The sequence below is a fragment of the Malurus melanocephalus genome, unplaced genomic scaffold (genome assembly GCF_030028575.1).
Source record: "Malurus melanocephalus ecotype Western Australia unplaced genomic scaffold, MMel_1.1 scaffold_17, whole genome shotgun sequence".
Classification (NCBI taxonomy): domain Eukaryota; kingdom Metazoa; phylum Chordata; class Aves; order Passeriformes; family Maluridae; genus Malurus; species Malurus melanocephalus.
The window spans coordinates 1,459,038-1,471,335 of record NW_026623249.1 but is presented as its reverse complement, the minus strand read 5'-3'; the positions used below and the strand labels follow the sequence as shown (position 1 = coordinate 1,471,335).

Genomic DNA, 12,298 nt, shown 5'->3' with positions numbered 1-12,298 from the left:
AAAAAAAAAAAAAAAAAAAAAAAAAAAAGCCAAATACCAAATAAAATCTATAATACAAACCAACATTCATGTTAATGTCAAACGGTAACTGTCCCAACAAACACAAAATCAAGTTCTCAATGCAGGTGCCTCAGAAGTGAATGAAAGTCATGCATCCACATATAGAGTCCACTCCCAATCTGGGAATTCTCAGTTAGGATTGCTGTCCTTTGAAATGCAAGTCCCACTTTTTAAAAGGAGAGCTCCACACATGCATGTGCACATGCACATGGGCACACAGAGATACACACACACACACACACATAACCTCCTCTCTCTTAGCAGGAGCTGCATGCTGGCTATCCATTAATGCCTTCTGTGCATTTTTTGATCTATCTGCTCTGTAAGGATAAGGTTGAAATGTCTTTACTTCTCAGGGCTGTATTTTTCAAATAAAAGGGGGAATGAAGAGGAACTACATTACAAAGACAAAAAAATGCACTCATATCTCAGGTGTGTGATTTTTCCCAGTCATCTTCAAGGATGATGTTATTTACATTTGTGACTCAGCAGAATCCACAGGAAGAGTTAACCTTTCTCCCTGCTGGGTTTTCTCAAGAAACCCCATGAGCCTGTTCTGTGTTTCCACAGACCATTTTTTCTTTAAGGCACTGCATGTGGATGCTGTCATCAGACAGAAGTGCAAGCCTCTTTCACTGGATTGTGCATTTCTCCCTCTCCCTGGACTGACCTTCCCTGAGAACTTTCGATTTGATGTACTTCAGATCACTGTTGACACTTGGCCGGCGAGCAAAKGGAGAGATCATACCATAGGCGTCCATGTCCTTGACCCGGTGCATCCGGAAGGATTTCTGGTGGAAAGTATCACCATACTGGATGGAAATTTTCCTGTGGAGGGAAGGGCTCATCTCATGAGGTAGCTTGGCCATGCTGAAGAGGACATAGAACATCTCATCCACGTTGGTGTTCTTCTTGGCAGACACTTCRAAGTAAGCACAGTTTTCATCACTGGAAACAAGGTTCTCACCTTCATCAGTGCGTACCTTGCGGAAGATTTCACTGTGGTCATTTTTGTTGCCACAGATCACCATGGGAAGGTCAGCTGTTTCCTTGGTTTTGTTCTTCAGGCAGGATTTGACCTCAAGGATCTGTTTCTGGAGTCGCTTGACCTCATCAAAGGATTCTCTGTTGTCCAGGCTGAACACCAGGATGAAAACATCCCCTGGAATTAAAAAAAAAACCCATAGGCTTGTAAAGGCTTGTTGGGCACAATCAGTTTCAAGGAGCAAGTTTTTAAAAAGCAATTCTTTTATTTCCATCTCCTCCCCATATTTTTTGTTTGGTCCTTTGGCACCCATTCACTCAGTTGTACTTTAGTTCTGACTCAACTCCCCACAAATTTCTATAGTGCTATGGAAAAGAATTTTAGCTATGATGTTACTTAAGTCATATCCAATTGCATCCCAGTTTGCGCTGGGCTTGTAAGTTATTGTTTTTATCTCTTTCGTAAACACTTTTCTGTCTCAGCTCTGCTGCACTGCTCTTCTTTTTACTTCCCTCCATTTGTATCTCCATGTAAAACACATCCTGTTCTGACACCAGAAAGACCTGAGAGCTGGTAGCCACTCAGCCTTAGCTCTTTGATTACACARTACATGAAGCAACACCTGAAGTGAAGGTTCACACCTAATCAATCCTGAACACCCAAGCCAGGAGTGAGAGGTTTTCAGTGTTCTCTGTGTCATTGCATTTGCTCAAGAGAAGCAGACCATGAAAAAAAGCTAATACATAAATGACACAGATCCCATGGCATTTCTTTTTGACATTTCCCAACTTAAAATTCYTTTTGCAAGTAAAAATAAGGCAAATCATTGCCAGTTGAATGACATTCGTGTGGAAAATGCTAAGAGAGGTTTCAGGGACTAAAGCTCACATTTGCATCCCAGAAACTGTCCTGGGACCTCACTGAATGTGGATTCTAGTCTTGTCAGATGCGAATGTCATGTTTCACTGGCCAGTTAGAAATATGGATAGTGAATCCAGAAAGCAGGTTTATTGTGACCTTCGGATTAATATATATCTACTGTCACTTTTACAATTAAAGAATATATTTTAGTTCAAAAAAGGAATGACCTGACAGTGAGAATATGCAAAATGATCCCACRGTTTTCCTTTCTTTCCCTTGAAACATATTTGATTAGCCAGAAGACTAAGGAGAAAGGGTAAAAGTAGAGCTATCCTTCTACTGGAATATTAAATCAAGGAAATCAAGCTGGAAATTTTGGGAATTAAAAAATCCTTGGGACTTTCTTGGTTAGAGTTCCCTTTCTGTTCATTTTATATTATTTTTCACTGCATGTGTCTTAGAACAGCATGCTTATTTTGCCCTTTGCTGCTTTTTATACCCACAGAATTTCATTCAGACGTTTATTTGTGACTGCAATAAAAATATAAAGCAGGAGGGGAAGGTAGATGGGTAAGGGAAAGTCTTAATTTCAGGCCTTCACCCACTGGACTTCTCTGCTGTGGCTAATGTGTTCCTTATAGTGCCAGGAACACGACAGCTGGGAATGCAGGGATGCATCCTGCAGCAAATCAAGCAGTCCTTTTAGCTGTGTCCCAAGAAACAGTCATCCCCAGACTACACTTTTCAATCTAATGTCCATCCTTATGATCTTCCCTCCGACTTTCTCACCTGTTAGGATGGAAAGCCTCCTCATGGCAGGGAAAGGGTGATTCCCAGAGGTGTCCAGGATGTCCAGCTGATACATGTCTCCCCTTATGTTGTAGACCTTGCGGTGAAAATCCTCGATGGTGGGAGTGTACTGATCGTCAAACCGGCCATTGAGGAAGCGTGAGACGATGGAGCTTTTCCCCACCCTGGAGGCTCCCAGCACTACCATGCGGTACGAGTTCTTGGCCGGCACATTCAGGTTGCAGTTTCCACCAGACATAGTCTTCATCATTGCTCAGTCCTGAAAGAGAGATTTGGAGGAAAGATCAGAAATCAAATGGAGATAAAAGAAGGCAGCTCCTCACCACAAGCTTGCCAAAGAGCACTCTGGAGCATAGTCCTGCATAGTAGAGCAAAATTATCAGTGGTCCATACAGAAATATTTTTACTGGAAATGCTTAAACTTTTTCAGTCTTATTTCCAGGGAGTGTTTTTTTTTTGTTTGGTTTGGTTTTGTTTTATATTGTTGGTGGTATTTTCTTTCTTTTCTTTTAAAGTAATATAAAAATGAAGGCATTTACACTGAAAATAACACACATTTGAATTGCAATTTGCTGCTACATTTAAACATTAAGGGCTCAATTTATCAGCTGCTCTTCAACTGAGACACCAGGTTCCTTCCCACCATCTGCATCACTTACACATTACCATATTTTTCAGTAGAACTTGGTTCTCATTCAGATACGCAAACACAGAGGTCAGATTCCCCAGTAGATTGCAGCCACTGCAGCTGCCATCAGAACCTAGATGGYTTTGTTTGGTTGCCTAAATAGGAGCTGCACGTAATGCTCATCTTCTGAGATCAGCCAAAAGTCAGACAGGAACAAGAGTCRTGCTTAACATCAGTGCAGGCTACACATCTCAGTAACTTTAAATAGCTGATCCCTTGCAATATTCTTTGTTGATGCAGKGAGTGTGAGCCACAAAATAGCACTGGCTGGTGATAAATTCAAAGATCTAGTGACTTTTTAGAAACCAGATTTTAATTTTGTTATTTGGACGGGTAGTGTGAGAACTCCTATAAGCAAACTATCATTGTTGCGGCAGGATGACTGTCAGCGGGTGGAACTGCAGAAACAGATTTTTTTAGGAGCTCCAGTTTTTATGTGTACAGATGTTGTGGATGCCACTGGCTTTGCTAAGCACAGGTGCTAAGTACAAGCAGGAGAAAAGATGAAGGACAGCCATCTTAAATAGCTGTTAGAAAATATTTCCGACCCCTGATATCTAAAATTAGTCTAGAGACCCCAGAGACTGCATTTTGACATAGCATTCAGATGCAGAAAACTTTGGTAGGAAAGAAAAAGTGCTGCTCAGACATTTTTCATGTACCAGTTCAAACAAATTTTGTGCTGAAAGACAAATACAGCCCCTGTCTGGGGAGAGCTGACTGTTACAGCAAAGAAGGTACATTTGGACAGAATTTATTTTGGTTACTAGGTTCTTATTAAAGAATAATCAAGTTTCTACTGTGCCATTTATTTAACTTAGGTGTTGTTTATTTAATATTACAATGCAAGTACTTTATGTACACTGAAAGATCATTTCTGGTCCAGATCTGGATTCCTATCTTTCCCTTGAGTGAATTTTATCTCCCAAGCTTTTATGTAGCTGACAATTAGCTCAGTGAAGAGCTTAAAATATTTTACTTTGTTTAACATGTGCTAAGCACCAAAGAAGCAGTGAAGATACAGTCACTGCTAAATAAAGAAATCTCTGGAATTCTGATACAGCATCATTACAAGCTCTGTGCTATAGCCCAAGTAAACAGCAAAACGGGATTATTTATTATTGTTGCTCTGATTTGCTACAAACGATGGCATACTCAGCCTTACCTAAAGCACAAAAGAAAATGCAATGCTCTCCTCAGAGTGGCTTACACTCTGAATTACGTTCAGAGGGCAGGACAGCCTAATGTTAGAGCCAGACTAATGTCAGAACACAACTTTGGATGGACATATATGTGCAGAATTGTGGTACTGTWGTGATTACTGTGGCAGGAATGACAGCAAGAAGCACTGCTGGTATYTGAACTGGACTCGGTGTTTTGTTTACCACAGGACCCATCTCCAGCAGTGCAGAAACACCATATTCAGTCTCTGAAACACTGCCAGTACACTATACTACACAGCCAGTCCAATACTGTCTTGCATCCATGGGCAGACAAAAAATACTTCCTTTCACCCTCTCAGGCTTGTTTATTTGGCAGAGAAAAGCAAGGACATAGACTAGTTGTAAAAACTACAAGCTTTACCACCCAGGACTGATATCTAGAGTGAAGCAGTGTAGAGCAATGTAGTTGCATKAGGGCAAGAGGACTGTGTGGTTTACACCTGCTAGAGAGCAGTTGCACACAGCTCAGTGCAAAAGCATCTGAGAGTGAGCACAGTTACACATTTTGAGCAAATGACTTTTATTTGCTTGTACAGAACATATGTGCTGAGGGACCTGATCACTTCACACTGTCCTTGTTCCACCTGTTAAGGCAGTCAGTCAAGAGGACTCCTGTGCTTTTTTAACAGCATTGCATTTCACTCAAAATCAAAATAAGCTTTTCAGCACTTCGATTCATGGAGTTGTTACTCATCACCTCTGCTGGGAGCATTTTTTGTGTTTTGTGCCTTCTCTTATCCCCTCTCTCCAGTTTTTTCTCTATTTCAACACACTCTGCCTTCTTTCCTCCTCAGAAAATGAAAGAAACTTCAGCCTTGACACCCAGGAGAGGAAGGGGGGAACATAGGGGCTCATATATTGAAGAAGATTAAAGACAGAAGAGAGGAAACAGAGAGACCACATGTTCATGTACTAAGTAAAGCAAAATCAATCAGAAGAGAATGAAGACACAAACAACCTCCAGCTGCCTTTAATCTACATGTTTTCCTTCCAGTTTATTAAATGCTTAAACATAGATTAATTCTCAGTGGTACTTTCTGCTTTAAGTACTGCCTAGATGCTAGAAACTTTCCATTAGTATTTTATATTGGTACAGTGCAGAGTTTTTAAAATTTCATAGAAATACAGGCAATTAATGTTATCTCTAAATAAAGGGAAAGGCTCATATGCCCAGAAAGAGCTGAAACTGTYGTCAAAAATCAACATTAAACCCCATTTCCCTTGACTCCTTGTGTAATCCTCTACCTGCTAACCACCACTGCTCTTTTTATAGACAGGCATCTGAGGGAATGACAATGAACCTGCTTTTGTATGCTCCAGAGAGAGCACTTGTCTGGATCCCAGTGAGGTACTGACAAATTTGATCCAGAGCACCAGCAGGGAGATATCTAAGGAAGATATTCTTTATTCAACCTGCCCAGAGCTGCTGCACCTTAGTTTTCCACCCTCCCATCAGCGTGAATGCTCCCTACCACTTCCCATTCATGAACAGACTTCTGAATTGCCTCCCTTGCACTCCTCTGTCTCCAGCTGCTGCTTGTGTCTGTCAGCCTGATGTAAATCACTGCACCCAGGTAAAAGGACATGGGCAGACACAAACTGTATCATGCGTAACAGACATGTCACTTTGCAATCACTACAAGTGCCCCTGTAATTTTCATGCACACAAAAATCACTCCTGTGGGATGTTTGTTTCCTACTTTCACCCCAAACTCCCTGTTTTCTTACCTCTCTTTCCTTGGAGGAGCAGTCCTGGGTCTTGGTGCAGTCTGGTGAATCTGGTAATTTTAATCAGAGGTGGCTGTTGTTGCAAAAGGCTGTTGTTCTGTGGATCCCACGTTGCTTGTTCTGGGCTCAGTTCTTCGCCAGTATTTCCCAAGACCTCAGCAGGACTGGGAAGGACCGCAAAACTCCAGAGGGCGTTCTCCCATGGATGAAAGTACTGGATCAGGCAACTGATAGAGGCTAAAGAAGAGTCTCAGCACCGGTGACAGCTTTCCCTTTGGCCAGCTGAGCTCTTTGCTTCACAGGCTCAGTTCAAGGAAAGGAGAGGCAGAGTCTCTCCCGCTCCCACTGCCTTTCTTTGCAAGTTGAATTTCGTAAGCTCTGCTGCAGGGAAGGAATTTCAGGAGCAGCACCTACTCAKGCAGGGTAGTGGGTGCATCTGGCTGGCCCACCCTGCCTCTGTGCTGCTTCAGATCCTCTGGGGAAAGATCAGCGTGGGCATGGAAATTGTCTAATGGTGACCCTATTCTTCCCCAGATCTTGCCTGGCACATTCGTCYTCACAAGCTTCTTTTCTTCTGGTCTGAGATTTGCTTTAGAATATTCTTTCTCTAGGACAGAAGGGGCTTTTCATTTGCCAGTTTAGCCTTTTCTCTTCCCTCTGTGCCTTTCTCCCTCTCTCTCTCACAACTACTGGCAAATTGCAGATTTTCCTTCTGTAGGACTCACAGATAATTGGCTCAACTCCTCCCTTGAAGTCAGTGTCAGACACAGGGGAAGGAGGGGTGCTGAGGGGGTGGGATTTTGTGCCTATTGGAAAAATCTTTTCTCCTCTAAACAGAAAGTTCATATGCATTACAGACTGCACATTCCCTGTCTTTCCACCAGAGACCTGTATGTATGCATGTATGTGGAATGAGCTAGCATATGTGTATGAGAGACACAGAGAATTCTTTTACTTTGCAAGCTGTAAATTCATAAGCTGTTTCTAAAGATTGTACTTCCGTGCTGATTTTTTCTGCTAGACAGCAGCAGACTGGCTCATTCCCCAAGTAGGGGCTTTCTGTCCATAATTTCTGTAAATCTTTTGCTGTACGGAATGCTTTCCCCATTTTACTCAACCTCAAGATATTTATATTAGAATGGCTGGATGGTTTGATTTAGAAAAAAAGAATAATGTTTAACTGTTGTTCTTTCATTAATATTTAAATAAGTGAAAAAATAACTAGGAATGAGTAACAGAAACSTTAAAAAAGGTCAAACAAACTGAAAGTGTGTGGAACTGAAGCCCAGGAAAAAGAGAAACAAACTAAAAATAGGGTGAATTCAAGGGATTTATTCAATCCCAAGTGTAAAATTGCATTTGCAGTTTATTTCATTGTTTATTGACTAGAATTTGTTCTCATTTTTGAGCTGAAGTAATAGTTCATATGTACAAGTCTATTTTAAAAGATGTCAAAAAGCTTGATTTTGAAAGATTTGAAATGAAGTACCTCAGCATTCCCCACTTAATACTCCTAATCAGGGGTAGGGCAGGAAAGGAAGAAAAGCACTGAGATTTTCAAGATATTTTGACAATAAGATAATGAAAGGGAGGCACAGTCTTCCAAACATGAACACAGTTTCAGGTCTCCCACAAGTGTCCTTTTTTTTTTCCCCTGAGCAATTTACTCTTTGTTGAACACGAAGATGCTTTCAACTACCATGTATGTATTATCTCAAAACTTCCTCCCCTCACCAATTCCTGAAGCTTTTGAGGAATTTCTAAGATGCTTCTCTTTCTCTCCTCCTTTTTCTCAGAGCACAAGGATGTTTCTGTTGCCACCCTTGGAATAAAGCTTCCTTCCTCTGCCTGCACTCCTGGTGCTGCACAGTAGCCATCGGCAGCAATCACCGGGGAGGGTTCCATAGCCCTTGCAGGCACAGCCTGACACGCCTCTGAGTGTCTCTGTGCCCCCAGACCTCAAAGGATACAASAGAGGCCGTGGGATGAGTCCAGCAGGGACTGTTTGTCAGAGGAAGCGGCTCCCACTGAAGTCAGGGTCATGGTCATCCTAAGCAGGATGTGCATCTGGGAACTCACAGGCTAAGATAAAGGCAATACAACATTGATCAAATTTAGGAAGCAGCAGCTCCTGCAAACAACTTTAGATTTGGGAAGAAAGGGCAGGACTTGGCAGAGCACCACTGAAACATTGCAGCAGTACTGAACTGGTATGGAGTCATGAGCAGAACTGAAAGCTTTTTAGACCACAGTACCAGGTCTTCTTTGTCAGCTCCTGAGCCTTTAGGAAAAAGGTGAAGGAGCATTTTTATGACTCAGACAAATTYTTGACATAAGATATGATGCTTCTCCTTCCAAAGTCACTGATTCAGATCAGACCTGGACTATCTTCGGTGTCTTGACAGCTAYGGTGTGTAGCTCAGATCCAAACAGAGTGCCCAGCATTCTGGTATCATTGCCACAGTAGGAGGAATGGCCACAAAACACTGCAAAGCCAAAWCCTGAAGTACTACAGAGAATAAACTCCTCTTTCATCCCTATAGTTCACACACTAAATGTACCCAAGTTCTCTACCAAGAAAGAAGCGTAGTCATAGTGGAGACCATCTCATCAGCCTGGAATTTCAGCCTACTCAAGCTCTTCTATAAACCAGATGCAAAACTCTTGGCTAGCTGGCTTCACCCAGCCCAAACTCATATTCAGCTGTTCTCTCCAGCATTTCAAGTAATGATRATAAAATAAAATAAGAACATACTTAACTAGGCACCTTAGCTTTATTTGATCTCTTATAGAACAGCTAGTAAAGTAATGAAATAAAATAATAATTTTCAGTAATTGCTTTTGAAAGATAATTGCTAACTGTGAGGCTTCACAGGCTTGAAAGATATTGTTGTAACTTTTTGGGTTGCTGKTTTTTGTTTCATTTCTTCTGGTGCCTCCCAGTTAAGGACTTGACACAAATCTTTCCTTCAGAGGTCAGGGGACCACAGCTCAAAAAATCCCTGCTTTTTCAAAGACATCCCATGAGTGGCTCTAGTGGAGAAGTCACGTTACATCTGCCCTCATCTGAGGAGCAGGGATGGCAGTGCCTTTTCACTTTTAAAATTACAAAGGGAATAAATGAATCAGAGAGAAAAAGTCMCTGCCAAAGCAAGAGGAAAAGTTCCCAATCTCAGCAGTTTCCTCTGGTTAGTCAGAGACCATCAAACTTCTTAGAGCTTACAGATAGTTTTCAATTGAAAAGCCAGGCTTGCAAAGTATTATTCTCTAGAGGCATTTCTTCCTCCTACTCCTCCAGTCTATAAAAAAAAAAGACTAAATAACGTTTTTATCTGGCTGTCTTGGAGGATGACAGGCAGTAGCTACAGGGAACCCCCACTCCTGTGAAGGGCTGTGCCTGCCTTGCTGGGTGCCAGGCTGGAGGGAAGGAATGCTGTCCAGAGGGACCTTGACAGACTTGAGAGCTGAGCCCATGTGAACCTCATGAAGTTCAATAAGGACAAGTCCATGGTCTGGCACATGAGGTGGTTCCAAGAAGAAATAGAGGCAGGGCAGGGAATGAATTGAGAGCAGCCCTGGGGAAAAGGACTTGGAGGTGCYGGTGGATGAGARGCTCAACATGACCCAGCAATGTGCACTCACAGCTCTGTGTCCTGAACTGCATCAAAAGAAGCATGGCCAGTAGGTCGAGGGAGGGGGTTCTGCCCCTCTACTCAGCGCTCATGAGACCTCACTTGAAGTGCTGCATCCCGCTCTGGGACCTGTTGGAATTGGCCTAGAGGGCCAGAGAGATGATGAGAGGGACAGAGCACCTCTCCTATGAAGACAGCCTGAGAGATTGTCTGTCCTTTCCTGGAGAAGGGATACCTTATAGCACCTTCCAGTGCCTAAATAGAGCCTACAAAAAAAGGACAGGGGATAGGACAATGAGTAATGACTTTAAACTGAAAAAGGAGAAATTTAGATTTGATTTAAGAAAAAAAATTACTGTGAGAATTGTGAGACACTGGAACAGGTTTTCCAAAGAAGCTGTGGATGCCCCATCCATGAGGGTGCTCAAAGCCAGGTTGGCTGGAGCTTCGAGCAAACTGATCTAGTGGAAGATGTGCCCATCTATGGCAGGTGGGTTTGAAGTAAATAATCTTTAAGGTCCCTTCCAATGATTTTATGGTTTCTTGGTGCAGTGGCTCATCAGCACACAGAGCTGCTGTCTCTGATGCCAGCATGCAGGTCCTGGCAGCTCATCTGTGGGGCTGCCTCAGTTGTGGAAGGAGCTGCAAATKGTACAGCTGTGACTGGTTGACAAGACAGCTGTGTAGGTTTTGGGCCTGCCTAGACCATGGGTGAGCAGAGATGGAGGACAAGAGAGGGAGTGTCAAGGGAAGCAAAAGAGAAATGTGGCAGAAAGAGGCTGGGTAGAAAGATGTGCGGAGGAATGGGGAGAGACAAGAGGAAAATACAGCTGATGTGTGCTGCRCCAACCACCTGGCTCCAAATGGTGAAGACCTAAATGAAGTGATTTGCTATATGGAGAGGCACAACTGCTCCTCAGACCTCTGCAAGGAGCTGAAGGGTGCAGCTCTCAGGCAGCACACATGCTGACCACGCTGGCACCGGGATCCAGGGCAATGTGGGCTCATGAAGCCAAGTTTCAATGTCACCAATAATTTAATACCTTTATTATGCTGGGCTGATGCAGCAGGACCAATCTGTTTCTCTCCACCTTAAGGCAAATGACAGAAGTGACAATCACATGCGTTCATCTCTGGTCAGAATTAGCTCAAGACAAAAGATGTTCCAAGCCTTTTGTCTCCTCTTCAAAAGCAAATGTAACTGAGATTAAATATTTAAACCAGTTATTCTCTCTTTTCCCATTCATTTTCACTCTCCTCATTATTCAGTAAAGCACTCATTTTTCCACCCACTTACCTTCTTTCCCTCCCTCCCACATTCATCCCTCCTGCTTGGTGCTTCTCCCTTCCAGCARTGCTGAAAAGTTAGTGTTCAGGAGCCAATAAACTGCAGGTACCAAGTAACATTCTGAACAGTCAATAGATGAGCAGCTGCAAGTGTTACTGCCTCTGAATTATCTGCAGCTCCTCTCCCCCAGCATTTAAACTCAGTGAAGGGCTCCCCAGGGGTATTACAGTGACTGGGAAAATAACTAATGATCACCATTTATGAGTGAGAACAGTAATACCTGAGAAAATAAAAAAGCTGGAGAAGGTATACAATTTAGAAAGTGGTGGTTTGACTTATATTCTTGGTCCTGTTGCAGAATTTGTGCATGGCTGTAATTTCTCAACATCCTAGGGTATAAAATGTATTAATAATATTTACTGAGATCCCTGCAAAATGGAAAAAAACCCACTGCATTGCTGTGAAAAATGAATTCAAGTCACCTCTTCTTTGCTACATTTCTTGTGAATCAGTTTTTCATTACATTTTAATGAAATATTTTCGAGAAAAGACTGCATTTTTAGTCTCCCTCCTTTCCATTTGCCACTGGCACAGCATGTCCAAATTTCCTTACCAGACATGCATGCATCCTTTCATTTTCRTTTCACTGTTGAACTTTTTAAAACTCTCCTCATCTTGGAAAAAATACTCAAAAGCAAAATGAAAGCTTAGATTCCCTACCCTTATTCAGAAAAGCTTCAGGTAGAACATGGGGGAAAAAACAAAGTGTACAATTAATTTCTTTGCCCTCACTGAATACCAAGGTCGGGGTGTTTATAGTCTTTCAGGCTCTGATGGAGGAAAAGCAATCACTAACACATCCATCCATGCATTTTATGATCCTGCTGGATCAGAGGGACAAGTCATGTACTCACCTGACAGTGACCACAGAGTGCTCCAGGAAGGAATAGGTGCAGATAAACTTTACAACTTCCAGTTCCCATTTAACATCCCATTTCCCTGGGTGCTCCCAGGCCCTGTGTC

At 42.5% G+C, this 12,298-nt stretch overlaps 1 protein-coding gene across 1 annotated transcript; it reads right to left on the bottom strand.

Moving 5' to 3' along the window:
* Positions 1-10: 10 nt before the first annotated feature.
* On the bottom strand, positions 11-7,174 carry RASD2 (RASD family member 2). The gene is made up of 3 exons (XM_057387292.1): positions 6,356-7,174; positions 2,696-2,975; positions 11-1,222 (listed from the first exon to the last, which is right to left on the bottom strand). Exons 2-3 carry the CDS (start codon positions 2,964-2,966, stop codon positions 693-695), a joined length of 801 nt encoding a protein of 266 aa, XP_057243275.1. The 5' UTR covers positions 2,967-2,975; positions 6,356-7,174; the 3' UTR covers positions 11-692.
* Positions 7,175-12,298: the final 5,124 nt, after the last annotated feature.